The sequence below is a fragment of the Cetorhinus maximus genome, chromosome 29 (genome assembly GCF_964194155.1).
Source record: "Cetorhinus maximus chromosome 29, sCetMax3.hap1.1, whole genome shotgun sequence".
Classification (NCBI taxonomy): Eukaryota; Metazoa; Chordata; class Chondrichthyes; order Lamniformes; family Cetorhinidae; genus Cetorhinus; species Cetorhinus maximus.
Genome location: NC_135907.1, coordinates 25351134 through 25367065, shown reverse-complemented (window position 1 = coordinate 25367065; position 15932 = coordinate 25351134). Strand labels below are relative to the sequence as shown.

Here is a 15932-nt window from a genome sequence, read left to right as displayed (position 1 = left end):
ATTTTTAAAGATGTTGACTAGATTTTGGCTACCGAGGCAGTTAGTGTGAATCAGGAACTGTCCTGACTCATTGGACCCGCCTCAGTGAAAAGTGCCTCCAATCATGCGATTTTCACTCTGGTGGGGGCAGATGCAGGGTGAAGTCGGACCTGCCGACCCGGAAGCGGCTGCGAAGGCGACTGAGAGGGCGGGTGAGTGTCAGGGCGAGCTGGTTAGAAGGCCAGCCTGGGTTCTCTGGGATTTCTCATACCTTTTAGTACCCATACTTCTCAGTTGTTTTAGAATCTGTTCGGCCCTCTAGTCCTCATTCCTCACACCCCCCTCACCTCCACACACATCCCCCATGGACCGTCATACCTGCCATGCCAATTCCATAGCCACTCACCCAGTTTCCACCAGGGGCAGACCTCAGGAGCCACATGGAAATGAAATAAAATAAATTTCTAAGAATCTATATAAACATGATAGTCAAAAAAACCCCATTTATGAAAGCATTGAAACTTCTAAATCTCCTCAAGTGGTTAACCTGTTATAAAAACAAACTTCTGTTCATATCATAATCCTTTAATAGCCTCTTTAAGCTGTTGATCAAACTGTAACCTCAGAACCTCTGCTGAGATCATTGTAGTTTTTGAAACTCAGCCAAGCAGTCATAATGAATAACCCCTTAGAGAAATGTCAACAAAGCTGAAATTGCTCCAACAGATGCTACCCCTGTTGGCCTGTCAATCAAAGCAGTCCAGCAGAATTTTTTTAAACTGTAATTGACAGCTGCAGCCAGTTTTTTTAAAGAGTCTGGGATTTAAAAAACTTCAGATCATGACTGTTAAACAGACCCCATCTGCTCTTCAAGAGTGTTTATGTCTACTCCATAAATTTGTGCCTCCCACACTGCGAGTTAAGGGCCTTGCAACAGCCAAAGTGGAATCTGTTTGAACTCAGCACAAGTTCAAATAGCCCCTGCTGACTTAAGGTTTCCCTTAGGTTTGAGACACACCCTGCTGCCTTTCTCCTACTGGCAAAAATGGGATCTGCCAAAAATGGGAGCGCGACTTCAGTGTCGGAGTCCCGCCATCATTTTTAAGGATCCATGGAGTCTTCTCAACTCCACCAAAATCCTGCCCTTTATGTTTATGATTCTTTTAGACCTGAGATTATCTTGGCTCTAACCCCTCCCAATGGTGGGTGGCTGCATCTCAAACCTTCATATTGCCTGTCTAGTTCTAGGCAGGCTTTTGGCGTTGAGCAAGGAAATGAATACAGAACACTGCCCATTCATTGCTTTCAGCTTTGGACTGTTTCTAAAGCTCTCACTGTGAACTATGAGAGTGATGGAGCACCATGCCAGAACTTGTGTTAAATTTAAAATTTCAACCAAACTTGCTTTTCAAAAATGAAACAGCAAATAAGTAACAATAATATCATACATTTACATTTAAATATTACAACTCTTTCTCCAACTGCTTGAGGTCACAACTTCTAAGTATAAAGCTATAAATAACTTTTAACTAACAATAAACTACATTTTTACTCCAATTTCTTAGCACTGTTTTGTGGAAATTCAAATTTCTTTTTCTCTCTCGGGAGTTTGGAATTTCTCAGTACTTTTCAAGCTGATTCCTTTAGCAGACTGTCTGTGAGTAAGAGCACTCAGATTTAAAAAGGGACCTTTCACTTGTATACAAACTGAACCAATCACTCAGCTCTGTTTCAGTTTGAATTTCTCTAGTTTTAAAGAATGGAACTTGCAAAATAGCATCAAATTAAGATTGGTACAGGAATTAAACGATAGTTGACCTTTTTAAGTTGCTTGTCTAATGTGGCTGTATGTAACAGGATAGATATTAAATCAAAATTAAACAAATGTACTTGGTGTTTGTCACACGCTGGTCTTGGCTCTGAATCTCATTCACTACATCAAATCCAACCACGGCATCCGAAGGGCATGCTCTGGAGCCAGAAATAAGCATAAACTTTTAGGTGCCCCTGACACATCTTTCCAAAAGTTATTTGTACAGTTAGTGAGCAGTAGTGTTTGTACTGTTAGTTTCATTGGACTTTCCACTGAGACTATCCTGCTCCTGCTTTCGTCCGTATCACAGACTAATATCCATATTCCACCAACATTTATAAGGGTAATGCTAGCTAAAGCAGACATGACCTGTTGAAATGGTGGTGCTGTTAATGTGGGTAATCAGGAGGACCCCCACAGAAATTCAATCGCTATATTTTTAATTCCTAGGTGTGGCTTCTAACTCATCAAAAGTATTACCAATTGTGGTTCAGAATACTGAACTCTTCTCTCTAAAGCTGCTAACATGTTGCAGAGCAGAACAAGAATTCACTAATATAATCCTGAGGGATGGATGGATGGATGGTTGGGGAGTTTGGGGTGGGGGAGGTCAGCCAGGTAGAGGCCACAGGTCGCATTGTTTCTCTGTTTGTGTTGCAGGGTGTTTGGACCCCTCCTGAAAAGTTCCAACCCGCTACAAGTCCTACAGGTGTTGTCGAATGCCATCTTCAGCAGAAGTGTCTCTACAGGAGCTGGGAAGGCTGCCCCTGTCTTTGTTTTCTTCCACCTGGCAAAGCTATTTCTGCCAACTGTGAGTATTCTGATCATTCAACCAGTAATGCAGAAATCAAACAATACTGTAACTAATGGGTGCTCACTGCACACTGGGCAATAGCTGGATACTGTACCTGGGTAATGCTTTGAGAATGCTTGTTGAGACAGTAATAGAGGAAGCTTTACTCTGTATCTAACCCCCACGTTGAACCTGCCCTGGAGTGTTTGATGCGATCAGGAGCCATTATAAATGAACAAGGACAAGTGTATTGGGTTAGCAGGATGCACACGGGCAAGAGAGTTTTTGATGAGCTGAAATTTACGGAGGGCACGGGATGTGTGGCTGATAGTACCAAGGTGAAAATAGGCAGCCTTTGTGCTGGAGAGAGGGTATTGGTCAGAAGCAGAGCTTAGGATCAAACAGAATGACAAGGCTTGGAGTGTGATTCAGCCTGACATAGTGCCCAGGTAGGAGAGTGTAATCGCTGGCAATGGAGTTTGTGGTGGGGGCCAAAGAAAATGGCTTTGGTTTTCTCAATGCTTAATGGGAAAAGATTGTAGCCCATCAAAGATTGGATGTCGGACAGGCATCCTGACAAGATAGAACAGTGAAGAGGTATTGTCAGTGTACACGTGCAAGTGATCACATGTCACTTGATGATGGCACAAAAGGACAGCCATGTATATGAGGAAGTTGGGTGTGCTCAAGGAGTGTTTTTGGGAAAACTCCAGAGGTAATAGTGCAGGGGCCAGAAGACAAGCCTTACTGCAGAAACTCTGCTTTGGTCATATAGATATTTGTGGAAACAGTCCTCCTCAGCAGAAGAGGCATTGGAGAAAGATGGCATTTTGAAATAATTATTCATTCACGGGATGTGGGCATCGCTGACTAGGCCGGCATTTATTGCCCATCCCTAGTTGCCCTTGAGGTGGTGGTGGTGAGCTGCCTTCTTGAACCACTGCAGTCCATGTGGTGTAGGTACACCCACAGTGCTGTTAGGGAGGGAGTTCCAGGATTTTGACCCAGCAACAGTGAAGGAACGGCGATATATTTCCAAATCAGGATGGTGAGTGACTTGGAGGGGAACTTGCAGCTGCTGGTGTTCCCATGTGTCTGCTGCCCTTGTCTTTCAAGGTGGTAGAGGTCGCAGGTTTGGAAGGTGCTGTTGAAGGAGCCTTGGTGAGTTGATGCACTGTATCTTGTTGATGGGACACACACTGCTGCCACTGTGCCTCGGTGGTGGAGGGACTAAATGTTGATGGCGGTAGATGGGGTGCCACCAAGGTGGGCTGCTTTGTCCTGGATGGTGTCAAGCTTCTTGAGTGATGTTGGATCTACACTCACCCAGACAAGTGGAGAGTAGTCCATCACACTCCTGACTTGTGCCTTGTAGATGGTGGGCAGGCTTTGGGGAGTCAGGAGCTGAATTATTCGCCACAGAATTTCCAGTGTCTGACCTGCTCTTGTAGCCACAGTATTTATATGGCTAATCCAGTTCAGTTTCTGGTCAATGGAAACCCCCAGGATATTGATAGTGGGCGATTCAGTGATGGTAATGCCATTGAATGTCATGGGGAGATGGTTTCTCTCTCGTTGGAGATGGTCATTAGCTGGCATTTGTGTGGCGCGAATGTTACTTGCCACTTATCAGCCCAAGCCTGTATATTGTCCAGGTCTTGCTGCATTTGGACATGGACTGCTTCAGTATCTTCAGTAAAAATCTTTTTCACATAGCAAGTAGTTAGGGTTTGGAATGCACTGCCTAGAAGTGTGGTGGAGGCAGATTCAATTGGGGCATTCAAGAGGGCATTGGATGATTATTTAAATAGAAACAATGTGCAGGGTTACAGGAAAAAGGTAGGAGATTGGCACTAAGTTAAAATGCTCAGAGACCCGGTCCAGGCACGATGGGCCGAATGGCCTCCTTCTACACCGTAACAATTCTGTGAGTACCTGAGGAGTCGCGAATGGTGCTGAACATTGTGCAATCATCAGCGAACATCCCCACTTCTGACCTTATGATAGAAGGAAGGTCATTGATGAAGCAGCTGAAGATGGTTGAGCTGAGGACACTACCCTGAGGAACTCCTGCAGTGATGTCCTGGAGCTGAGATGACTGACCTCCAACAACCACAACCATCTTCCTTTGTGCTAGGTATGACTACAACCAGTGGAGAGTTTTTTCTCTGATTCCCATGAACTTCAGTTTTGCTAGGATTCCCTGATGCCACACTCAGACTGTCACTCTCACTTAACCTCTTGTGTTCAGCTCGCTTGCCCATGTTTGGACCAAGGCTGGAATGAGATCAGGAGCTGAGTGGCCCTGGTGGAACCCAACCTGAGCATCAGTGAGCAGGTTATTGCTGAGTAAGTGTCGCTTGGTAGCGCTGTCAATACCCCTTCCACCACTTTACTGATGATCGAGAGTAGACTGATGAGGTGGTAATTGGCCGGGTTGGATTTGTCGGGCAATTTTCCACATTGCCAGGTAGATGCCAATATTGTAGCTGTACTGGAACAGCTTGGCTTGGGCGCAAATAGTTTTGGAGCACAAACCTTCAGTACTATTGCCGGAATATTGTCAGGCCCTGTAGCCTTTGCAGTATCCAGTGTCTTCAGCCCGTTTCTTGATATCACGTGGAGTGAACTGAATTGGCTGAAGACTGGCATCTGTGATGCTGGAAACCTCCGGAAGAGGCCAAGATGGATCATCCACTCGGCACTTCTGGCTGAAGATTAGCAAATGCTTCAGCCCTGTCTTTTGCACTGATGTGCTGGGCTCCCCCATCATTGAGGATAGGGTTATTTGTGGAGCCTCCTCCTCCAATTAATTGTTTAGTTGTCCACCATCATTCACGACTGGATGTGGCAGGGCTGCAGAGCTTAGATCTGATCGTTGATTGTGGGATCGCTTAGCTCACTTACTGCTTCTGCTGTTTGCCATGCAAGTAGTCTTGTGTTATAGCTTCACCAGGTTGACACCTCATTTTAGCTATGCTTAGTGCTGCTCCTGGCATATCCTGCAGGTTGATCCCCTGGCTTGGTGGTAATGGTAGAGTGCAGAATATGCCAGGCCATGGGGCTACAGATTGTGGTTAAGTGCAATTCTGCTGCTGCTGGTGGCCCACTGCGCCTCATGGATGCCCAGTCTTAAGTTGCTAGATCTGTTTGAAATCTATCCCATTTAGTACAGTGATAGTGCCACACAACACGCTGGAGAGTATCCTCAATGTAAAGACAGGACTTCGTCTACACAAGGACTATGCGGTGGACACTCCTACCAGTACTGTCAGATGCATCTGCAATAGATAGAATAGTGAGGACAAAGTCGAGTATGTTTTTCTCTCTTATTGGTTCCCTCGTCACCTGCCGCATACCCAGTCTAGCAGCTATGACATTTAGGACTAGGCCAGCTCAGTCTGTAGTAGTGCTACCAAGCCACTCTTGGTGATGGACATTGCAGTCCCCACCCAGAGTACATTCTGCACCCTTGTCACCCTCAGTGCTTGTTCCAAGTGGTGTTCAACATGGAGGAGCACTGATTCATCAGCTGAGGGAGGGCGGTACGTGGTAATCAGCAGGAGGTTTACTTGCCCATGTTTGACCTGATGCATTGAGACTTCATGAGGTCCGGAGTCGATGTTGAGGGCTCCCAGGGCAACTCCCTCCCGACTGTATACCACTGTGCCTCACCTCTGCTGGGCCTGTCCTGCCAGTGGGACAGGACATACCCATGGATGGTGATGGTGGTGTCTGGGACATTATCTGTAGGGTATGATTCCGTGAGGATGACTATGTCAGGCTGTTGCTTGACTAGTCTGTGAGACAGCTCTCCCAATTTTGGCACCGGCCCCCAGATGTTAGTAAGGAGGATTTTGCAGGGCCAACAGGACTGAGATTGCCGCTGTCGTTTCCGGTGCCTGGGTCGATGTTGGGTGGTCCGTTCGGTTTTATTCCTTTCAGACTTTGTAGCAGTTTTGATACAACTGAGTGGTTTGCTTGGCCATTTCAGAGGGCAGTTAAAAGTGAACCACATTGCTGTGGGTCTGGAGTCACATGTAGGCCAGACCAGGTAAGGATTGCAGATTTCCTTCCCTAAAGGACATTAGTGGACCAGGTGGGTTTTTATAACAATGGTTTTGTGGTCACTTTTTAATTCCAGATTATATTAATTGAAATTAAATTCCACCAGCTGGTTTGTTGGGATTCGGACCCAGAGTATTAGCCTGGGCCTCTGGATTACTGGTCCAGTGGCATTACCACTATGCCACACCTCCCACCCCCCACCCTGCACCACTCACCACTTTGACTGCAAAGCTAGACAGTCAAGGAAAGAGAGAAGAGTGTCAAGTGGAAGTCATTTGTAACTTTGGTTATGGCTGTTTCAGTGCTGTGACAGGGCAGTTACCTGATCTGAGAGATTCAAACAAGAAGCAGTCATGCATAGCAAAAATTAATTGCTCTATTTCTGTTTTTAAGATCTTGGAATCGGAAACCTTTGCTATTTTTAAGAAATGGGTTAAAGTATTTATCCTGGAGATGGTGCTCCCTCGAATCTCCCAGATGGGTGGCTGGGTGAGTAACTGTGTCTGGGCATTGGCTGTTGTTCAGACATTGATTTAAATTGAACCGTGATCCAAAGTTGTATATGCATGTGCCACATTCATGTATACATGTGTACAGAAGTGTCTCCCTGTGTTACAGGTACACCTAACCTCCTGCTCTCCTGAAGGTGCCACTTCTTGCTAGGGCACAGTTCCATACACACTGACTCTTGTTGGGAAACAGATCCATACACGCTGACTCTTGTTGGGATACAGATCCATACACGCTGACTCTTGTTGGGATATAGATCCATATACACTGACTCTTGTTGGGATACAGATCCATATACACTGACTCTTGTTGGGGTACAGATCCATATACATTGACTCTTTCTGGGATATAAATCCATATACACTGACTCTTGTTGGGATATAGATCCATATACACTGACTCTTGTTGGGATATAGATCCATATACACTGATTCTTGTTGGGATACAGATCCATATACACTGATTCTTGTTGGGATACAGATCCATTAACAGTGAATCTTGTTGGGATATAGATCCATATACACTGACTCTTGTTGGGGCACAGATCCATAAACACTGACTCTTGTTGGGATACAGATCCATATACACTGACTCTCACTGGGGTACAGATCTATGTACACTGGCTTTTGTCAGGGTACAGATCCATATACACTGACTTTTGTTGGGATACAGATCCATATACACTGATTCTTGTTGGGGCACAGCTCCATATACACTGACTCTTGTTGGGATATAGATCCATATACACTGATTCTTGTTGGGATACAGATCCATATACACTGACTCTTGTTGGGAAACAGATCCATATACTCGACTCTTGTTGGGATATAGATCCATATACACTGACTCTTGTTGGGGTACAATTCCATATACACTGACTCTTGTTGGGGTACAATTCCACATACACTGACTCTTGTTGGGATACAGATCCATATACACTGACTCTTGTTGGGATACAGATCCATATACTCGACTCTTGTTGGGATATAGATCCATATACACTGACTCTTGTTGAGGTACAATTCCATATACACTGACTCTTGTTGGGGTACAATTCCACATACACTGACTCTTGTTGGGATATAGATCCATATACACTGACTCTCACTGGGGTACAGATCCATATACACTGACTCTTGTTGGGATATAGATCCATATACACTGATTCTTGTTGGGATACAGATCCATATACACTGACTCTTGTTGGGAAACAGATCCATATACTCGACTCTTGTTGGGATATAGATCCATATACACTGACTCTTGTTGGGGTACAATTCCATATACACTGACTCTTGTTGGGGTACAATTCCACATACACTGACTCTTGTTGGGATACAGATCCATATACACTGACTCTTGTTGGGATACAGATCCATATACACTGACTCTTGTTGGGAAACAGATCCATATACTCGACTCTTGTTGGGATATAGATCCATATACACTGACTCTTGTTGGGGTACAATTCCATATACACTGACTCTTGTTGGGGTACAGATCCATATACACTGACTCTTGTTGGGATACAGATCCATATACACTTACTCTTGTTGGGGTACAGATCCATATATACTGACTCTTGTTGGGATACAGATCCATATACACTTACTCTTGTTGGGATACAGATCCATATACACTTACTCTTGTTGGGGGACAGATCCATATACACTGACTCTTGTTGGGGCACAGTTCTATGAGCACTCATCTCCCTCCAGTCCCTGAATCAAGTAGCCATTCTTCATGTGCGAATCTAGAATGGGGAGACCTTTGACCTGCTCCCAAAATGAATAGCAACTCAGAGCAATTGCTGTGTTTGTGCTGGGTTAAGGCCCAAGGGAAATTCAGACCTGATTTGAACCGTGCATTTAACTGGATGTTCTAAAGGAGCTGTCCTGTCCCAGCTCCCCAATTGCTACAGGCAGGTGCTGAAATCGTGGAGTGGGGGAGAGGCAACCCTGGGTTCTACAATCACTGTAGTTTATTAGGAAGGGAAATGGAATGTTGTCATTCATTGCAAGAGGAGTGGGATATAAAATTACAGAAGTTTTACTGTAGCTGTACAGGGCCTTGCTCCAACTACCCATTCCCACCTTTTAAATAAGAACAGGAGCAGGATAATCTTTTTCTCTGTGTCAGGCCCATTTAAGATGGAGATGAGAAGGAATTTCTTCTTTCAGAGGGTAATTAGCCTTAGAAATTCTCTTCCCCAGAGAGCAGTGGAGGCTGGGTCATTGAATATATTCAAGGCTGAGTTAGACAGATTTTTGATCAACAAGGGAGTGAAGGGTTATGGGGAACAGACAGGAAAGCTGAGTTAAGACCACAATGAGATCAGCCATGATCTTATTGAATAGCTACTGAATGTCTATTGTGGCCTACCCCTGCTGCTATTTCTTAAATTCTTATTTACAGATGGATTTTGGAAGTGAATGGGGGGCTAGAAAACTGTTCTTACTCCCAGCTTTCAACTACCCTGTCTGCCTGTCTTTCAGAGGCAAAATTGACCAGTGTGAGTTGAATTTCTCCTTCACAGCATCAGCAGGATTTTACACTGTGAGCTGATATCACAGCTGAACAGGATCTGGCTTTTACTTTTATCGTAGATGGAGACCAGAGATTAGGAGCTTGAGCTTTGACTGATTTTTTTTTCCGGCCCTGTCCCAGGGAGCTCAGGCGAATCATAGAACTTGCAACTTGAATTCTGCGCAGACCAAGACTTCAACTTGCAGCCTTGTGCACTACTTACGCACAAAGCCATCAGATCTCACTTTCACTTAATGCATGTGCACAGAAGCTCCCACAGCTGGCCAGAATGCATTTTGCAAGAGCACACTTTCAATTTCCTGTATAAATTCTCAATACAACCTTGAAGAAACAGAATGAATATTTATTCCGAACAACGCAGATAATATTGGACAGTCAGTTCACTTCAGAATTTGCAAAAATATCGCACTGCATTGAAAAGGATAGGAATTTCAGGCTGGCTGAGGGATATTGATCACACGGTGTGCAGGGAGCTTCACTCTGTATCTAACCCCGTGCTGTACCTGTCCTGGGAGTGTTTGATGGGGACAGTGTAGAGGGAGCTTTACTCTGTATCTAACCCCGTGCTGTACCTGTCCTGGGAGTGTTTGATGGGGACAGTGTAGAGGGAGCTTTACTCTGTATCTAACCCCGTGCTGTACCTGTCCTGGGAGTGTTTGATGGGGACGGTGTGCAGGGAGCTTTACTCTGTGTCTAACCCCGTGCTGTACCTGTCCTGGGAGTGTTTGATGGGGACGGTGTGCAGGGAGCTTTACTCTGTATCTAACCCCGTGCTGTACCTGTCCTGGGAGTGTTTGATGGGGACAGTGTGCAGGTAGCTTTACTCTGTATCTCACACCGTGCTGTACCTGTCCTGGGAGTGTTTGATGGGGACAGTGTAGAGGGAGCTTTACTCTGTATCTAACCCCGTGCTGTACCTGTCCTGGGAGTGTTTGATGGGGACGGTGTGCAGGGAGCTTTACTCTGTGTCTAACCCCGTGCTGTACCTGTCCTGGGAGTGTTTGATGGGGACAGTGTGCAGGGAGCTTGACTCTGTATCTCACACCGTGCTGTACCTGTCCTGGGAGTGTTTGATGGGGACAGTGTAGAGGGAGCTTTACTCTGTATCTAACCCCGTGCTGTACCTGTCCTGGGAGTGTTTGATGGGGACAGTGTGCAGGGAGCTTTACTCTGTATCTAACCCCGTCCTGTACCTGTCCTGGGAGTGTTTGATGGGGACAGTGTAGAGGGAGCTTTACTCTGCATCTAACCCCGTCCTGTACCTGTCCTGGGGGTGTTTGATGGGGACAGTGTAGAGGGAGCTTTACTCTGTATCTAACCCCGTGCTGTACCTGTCCTGGGGGTGTTTGATGGGGACAGTGTAGAGGGAGCTTTACTCTGTATCTAACCCCGTGCTGTACCTGTCCTGGGAGTGTTTGATGGGGACAGTGTAGAGGGAGCTTTACTCTGTATCTAACCCCGTGCTGTACCTGTCCTGGGAGTGTTTGATGGGGACAGTGTAGAGGGAGCTTTACTCTGTGTCTAACCCCGTGCTGTACCTGTCCTGGGGGTGTTTGATGGGGACAGTGTAGAGGGAGCTTTACTCTGTATCTAACCCCGTGCTGTATCTGTCCTGGGAGTGCTTGATGGGGACAGTGTAGAGGGAGCTTTACTCTGTATCTAACCCCGTGCTGTACCTGTCCTGGGAGTGTTTGATGGGGACAGTGTAGAGGGAGCTTTACTCTGTGTCTAACCCCGTGCTGTACCTGTCCTGGGGGTGTTTGATGGGGACAGTGTAGAGGGAGCTTTACTCTGTATCTAACCCCGTGCTGTATCTGTCCTGGGAGTGCTTGATGGGGACAGTGTAGAGGGAGCTTTACTCTGTATCTAACCCAGTGCATTACCTGCCCTCGGAGTGTTTGATGGGGACAGTGTAGAGGGAGCTTTACTCTGTATCTAACCCCGTGCTGTAGCTGTCCTGGGAGTGTTTGATGGGGACAGTGTAGAGGGAGCTTTACTCTGTATCTAACCCCGTGCTGTACCTGTCCTGGGAGTGTTTGATGGGGACAGTGTAGAGGGAGCTTTACTCTGTATCTAACCCCGTGCTGTACCTGTCCTGGGAGTGTTTGATGGGGACAGTGTAGAGGGAGCTTTACTCTGTGTCTAACCCCGTGCTGTATCTGTCCTGGGAGTGCTTGATGGGGACAGTGTAGAGGGAGCTTTACTCTGTATCTAACCCCGTGCTGTACCTGTCCTGGGGGTGTTTGATGGGGACAGTGTAGAGGGAGCTTTACTCTGTATCTAACCCCGTGCTGTAGCTGTCCTGGGAGTGTTTGATGGGGACAGTGTAGAGGGAGCTTTACTCTGTATCTAACCCCGTGCTGTACCTGTCCTGGGAGTGTTTGATGGGGACAGTGTGCAGGAAGCTTTACTCTGTATCTAACCCCGTGCTGTATCTGTCCTGGGAGTGCTTGATGGGGACAGTGTAGAGGGAGCTTTACTCTGTATCTAACCCCGTGCTGTACCTGTCCTGGGTGTGTTTGATGGGGACAGTGTAGAGGGAGCTTTACTCTGTATCTAACCCCGTGCTGTACCTGTCCTGGGAGTGTTTGATGGGGACAGTGTAGAGGGAGCTTTACTCTGTATCTAACCCCGTGCTGTACCTGTCCTGGGGGTGTTTGATGGGGACAGTGTAGAGGGAGCTTTACTCTGTATCTAACCCCGTGCTGTACCTGTCCTGGGAGTGTTTGATGGGGACGGTGTGCAGGGAGCTTTACTCTGTGTCTAACCCCGTGCTGTACCTGTCCTGGGAGTGTTTGATGGGGACAGTATGCAGGGAGCTTCACTCTGTGTCTAACCCCGTGCTGTACCTGTCCTGGGAGTGTTTGATGGGGACAGTGTGCAGGAAGCTTTACTCTGTATCTAACCCCGTGCTGTACCTGTCCTGGGAGTGTTTGATGGGGACAGTGTAGAGGGAGCTTTACTCTGTATCTAACCCCATGCTGTACCTGTCCTGGGAGTGTTTGATGGGGACAGTGTAAAAGGAGCTTTACCCTGTATCTAACCCCGTGCTGTACCTGTCCTGGGAGTGTTTGATGGGGACAGTGTGCAGGAAGCTTTACTCTGTGTCTAACCCCGTGCTGTACCTGTCCTGGGAGTGTTTGATGGGGACAGTGTAGAGGGAGCTTTACTCTGTATCTAACCCCGTGCTGTACCTGTCCTGGGAGTGTTTGATGGGGACAGTGTGCAGGAAGCTTTACTCTGTGTCTAACCCCGTGCTGTACCTGTCCTGGGAGTGTTTGATGGGGACAGTGTAGAGGGAGCTTTACTCTGTATCTAACCCCGTGCTGTAGCTGTCCTGGGAGTGTTTGATGGGGACAGTGTAGAGGGAGCTTTACTGTGTATCTAACCCCGTGCTGTACCTGTCCTGAGAGTGTTTGATGAGGACAGTGTGGAGGGAACTTTACTCTGTATCTAACCTCGTGCTGTACCTGTCCTGGGAGTGTTTGATGGGGACAGTGTAGAGGGAGCTTTACTCTGTATCTAACCCCGTGCTGTACCTGTCCTGGGAGTGTTTGATGGGGACGGTGTGCAGGGAGCTTTACTCTGTGTCTAACCCCGTGCTGTACCTGTCCTGGGAGTGTTTGATGGGGACAGTGTGCAGGGAGCTTCACTCTGTGTCTAACCCCGTGCTGTACCTGTCCTGGGAGTGTTTGATGGGGACAGTGTGCAGGAAGCTTTACTCTGTATCTAACCCCGTGCTGTACCTGTCCTGGGAGTGTTTGATGGGGACAGTGTAGAGGGAGCTTTACTCTGTGTCTAACCCCGTGCTGTACCTGTCCTGGGAGTGTTTGATGGGGACAGTGTAGAGGGAGCTTTACTCTGTATCTAACCCCGTGCTGTACCTGTCCTGGGAGTGTTTGATGGGGACAGTGTAGAGGGAGCTTTACTCTGTATCTAACCCCGTGCTGTACCTGTCCTGGGTGTGTTTGATGGGGAATCTAACCCCGTGCTGTACCTGTCCTGGGAGCGTTTGGTGCTGAGTTGGGAATCCCTGTGTTTAATTTTGTCTGTCTTTTTCTGTTTACAGGGATCAGTACTGTGTGCTGTTGGTGCTCTCATAGCGAGTGGTCTGGCAGTGGGTTTGATGATGCTGCTGATGACTCCAAACTCAAATAAATAAGCAGCGGACTTGAATGTACCAGAGCAACTGGTGACTAATGCCCATGTCCAACACACCTGGGCTTCAGGAACTACTTTTAGACAAATCATCATGAATTCAGGAACCAGAAAGGATGTTCCATGACCCTTGATTCTTCATTCTATCAACAAGCAGCTATTCCTAGAAAGTTGATTAGCAGCAATTCTTTTCCACAACCTAAGGCAAAGACAATGAAGTGTCTTGTTCTGCTCAGTCACAGTCAGCTACAATCCAGAAAAGTCACCTACAAAACCATTGGAGGTGGGCAGAAGCAAGGACAGGGTGAGGTGAAGGTGGTGGGGGTAGGGGCAGAGGCAGAGACACAGTTGGGATGAAGAGGGGCAATGAGCTGGGTGCAGGAGGGTCATCAACCTGAGCTCTCAAGCTTGTTGCTGATGGAAGTTGGTTGTAAGATGAGTGATGGAACTCACGAATTAGATGGAAATCTGAATTTTTGCTTAAAAATATAGAACTTTGAAATCTGGTGAACATTTGACAAATTTCTCAAAACCCAGCTGTAAAGCCTGGGTTTCATTGATTTATTCTCGGGGTCTGGGCGGTGCTGACACAGTTGCTATTTGATATAACTGAGTGACTTGCTAGGCCTTTTCAGAGAACCATTAAATCAACCACATTGGTGTGGGAGTGGAGTTACGAACAGGTCTGACAAGGTTTCCTTCCCAAGAGAATATTTGTGAACCAGTTGGGTTTTTTATAACAATTTGACACCTCCATGACCTTTCACTGACACTAGCTTTTTTAGTTCCAGCTTTTTTACTGAAACTGATTTCAAATTCTCAAACTGCCATGGTGGGATTCTGAACTCATGGCCCATGCAGTATGTGCGTGGTCCCATTGCCAGCAGACAACATTGTTCTGGATCTTGCAGAATGTACCAGTGTTATGTGGGCCATTGGTAGAGAAAGCTTGAAACAGTGTGGGTGAGAAATTCTTGATGTTTTAGTGAGAACACCTCATGTGCCTAAATTTGTGGCATTTTTTCCTTAAGAAAGTCGGACAATGGGAAAGGAGGTTTTGCCAATATTAGCCTCTGAAGGGTTGATTTAGTGAGGTGAGAGCAGTACTGGTGCCTAGTAGATGTGGCATTTCCATCTACCTCCCCCTACTCGCCTGCCAACACAAGAACTCTTTTAATCTGTTGACGGGATACAACCATTGCTGGAATTTGCTGCCAGCCCCTAATTGCCCTTCAGGAGGCGATGGTGAGCTACCTCCTTTAACTGCTGTAGTCCATCTGGTATAATCTAGGCTGTTAGGAAGGGAGTTTCAGGTTTTCTCACCCAGCATCAGTGAAGTAACGGTGATATAGTTCCAAGTTAGGATGTTATGTGAGTCTTGGAGGGGAATCTGTAAGTGGTGGTGTTCCCTGGTGTTTGCTTCCCATCAACTAACTGAGGAGCGCTGTTGACCGTAGTTTTAGAGACTTTTGCATCCTAGACTTTTGCATCTTACAGACCCATGGAGATTGTGTAGAACGAAGTGCCTTGGATAGAGATTGAGGAGAGCTGTCTCACAAAATGCTTCCATAATCTTTGTTCAAAATAAATCATGACGTTGATTTTCAAATTATTCATGTTTGTGTTGATTGCTGGTGATGCAGTGAAATGTAATTATCAGCATGACGATAGGATAGCCCAGGATAGGCTACAGCACATATTGAGCCTGGTTGCTTCTCTTCACCACCGCAAGCATCTTCTTAAACCACCCTCTGCTGTCTCCTGTACCCTCACCTGTGACAATAGGGCCAGGAGCTCATGGACATTTTGGCCACGTAGATCTAGTCCATCCATTCATCTGCTTCCATTTCCCTCCCCCTAATCCATTGGGACAAGCTTCCCAGATGCCCCCTAAACTCATGTTGTTCTCTAGGTTCGATTCCATCTCCTGCAACGCTCTCTCAGGCCTCATCTCCTACATGGAACCCACCTCCTGCTCCTTTGCTCCTACACCCAGCTCTACCTCACCACCACCTCTCTCGACCCCTCAATGTCTCTAAATAATCAGACTGATTTCTGATGTCC

The 15932-nt window shown here is 46.6% G+C and overlaps 1 protein-coding gene across 2 annotated transcripts in view; it reads left to right on the top strand.

Annotated features, from left to right (window-relative positions):
• LOC144669465 (uncharacterized) overlaps nucleotides 1-15480 on the top strand; it is a 40879-nt gene extending 25399 nt beyond the window's left edge. For both annotated transcript variants that reach the window (XM_078531918.1, XM_078531917.1), the window contains 3 exons: nucleotides 2453-2603; nucleotides 7047-7142; nucleotides 13780-15480. In XM_078531918.1, the coding sequence (XP_078388044.1) occupies nucleotides 2453-2603; nucleotides 7047-7142; nucleotides 13780-13872 (340 nt within the window). In that variant the 3' untranslated portion in view covers nucleotides 13873-15480. The remainder of the gene's footprint in view (nucleotides 1-2452; nucleotides 2604-7046; nucleotides 7143-13779) is intronic.
• Nucleotides 15481-15932: the final 452 nt, after the last annotated feature.